The sequence below is a fragment of the Postia placenta genome, assembly GCF_002117355.1.
Source record: "Postia placenta MAD-698-R-SB12 unplaced genomic scaffold POSPLAscaffold_16, whole genome shotgun sequence".
Lineage (NCBI taxonomy): Eukaryota > Fungi > Basidiomycota > Agaricomycetes > Polyporales > Adustoporiaceae > Rhodonia > Rhodonia placenta.
Genome location: NW_020169847.1, coordinates 867651 through 869110, shown reverse-complemented (window position 1 = coordinate 869110; position 1460 = coordinate 867651). Strand labels below are relative to the sequence as shown.

The following is a 1460-nucleotide window of genomic DNA, read 5'->3' as shown; positions in this document are numbered from 1 at the left end:
AGCTCCACCTGCACCAACCAACGCACCGGGTTGAAGTCCCTATGGCAACGTTCACTCAAGCAGACATCGATCAGTGCATCGCTGTCGCCCTCGCAGCATACCAATCCCAACAGTCAACTGCCAACCGACCCCTTCGCCTTGACATCCCCGCTCCCGAACCTTTCAGCGGAAAGGCGGAGGACCTCAGACGCTTCATCCAATGCGTCCTCTCCTACTTCGTCGCCACCAACAACACCAGACTTAGTGATGAAGCAAAGATCGCCTTCACCGTAGCGTTGATGAGGAAGGACCTAGGAAAAACGTGGGCAGACGCATACTACGAGAAGTCGGCAGGGGGAGTCCAGGTCTATCCCGATTGGGCAGCCTTCGCCACCGCCCTCGAGGAAGCGTTTCCCGAGCACGGAACAAGAATCAAGGCGCACCAAATCCTGATGAGACTGCCCGAATGACAAAAGAACAAGAAGACGGCGCTCTCCCTTGGAAACTACGTCACCCGCTTCGAGCAGCTAGCGTCGAAAGCCCAGCTCAAGGATGCCGAAGTCAATGGCGTCAACCGCACCGAGAACGACTACCACACTCTCCATGCCAACTTTGTCAAAGGACTTCCAAAGGAGCTCTACGTCTCTCTCACAACCAGGGCCGCTAGGGACCGACCCAGCACCATGAAAGCCTGGTACGACGAAGTCCGAAACGCCGACGCCGCCGAACAAGGGGCCCTCACCGTCACAGACACCAGGGACTACGGCGAGCCAATGGATATCGACGCCGCTGCAGTCGCGGCAACCTTTGCCTCCACATCGGGAGGAAGGAAGTGGGAACTAGGAGCAGTTCTCAATGAGGCCGACCGGAAGCTCCACAGGGATGGGAACCTGTGCTTCTACTGCCATATCAAGGGCCACAGCGCCAAGGATTGCCGCAAGAAAGCGGCCGCACGACAAGGGGGTGGGAAGCCGAACCAGGGAGGATCTGGGAAGGACGACTTCCGCGCCAGAATCAAGGCACTCTCCACTGACGAGAAGCGGGAGCTGTATGAAGAACTTACGATGGAGGATTTTTGAAGGGGCAGGGTGAGCCGACGCAACCACTGCCCGTATCCGTTTCACTGTCCCGTGTAATTCTAGTAGTTCGAAATGAACGTGCTCTGCATATTCCGATTACTGTGGGACGAAAAGACGTCGAGGCGCGCGCTTTCATCGATAGCGGCGCAACTGGAATCTTCATCAGTCCGAGATTCGTCCGAGAACATCGACTTCGGACAGAACCTCTTCCCCGACCCATCCCCGTCTTCAACGTGGATGGAACTCCGAACAAAGAAGCACTCATCACGCGAAGAGCTCTCTTATCTTACAAGATAAGCGGAGAACCCCGATTCGTCAAAGCCTACGTCGCCAGCATCGGCAAGGAAGACATCATCTTCGGCCACACGTGGCTCAAACTCGAAAACCCCAAGATAGACTGGA

At 56.2% G+C, this 1460-nt stretch overlaps 1 protein-coding gene across 1 annotated transcript; it reads left to right on the top strand.

Annotated features, from left to right (window-relative positions):
• Positions 1–38: 38 nt before the first annotated feature.
• Positions 39–1058, top strand: POSPLADRAFT_1061163 (hypothetical protein; the record flags this gene model as incomplete). The annotated part of the gene is made up of 2 exons (XM_024481349.1): positions 39–344; positions 456–1058. Coding segments are annotated over 2 exons (909 nt in total), but the record flags the coding sequence as incomplete, so codon positions are not given.
• Positions 1059–1460: the final 402 nt, after the last annotated feature.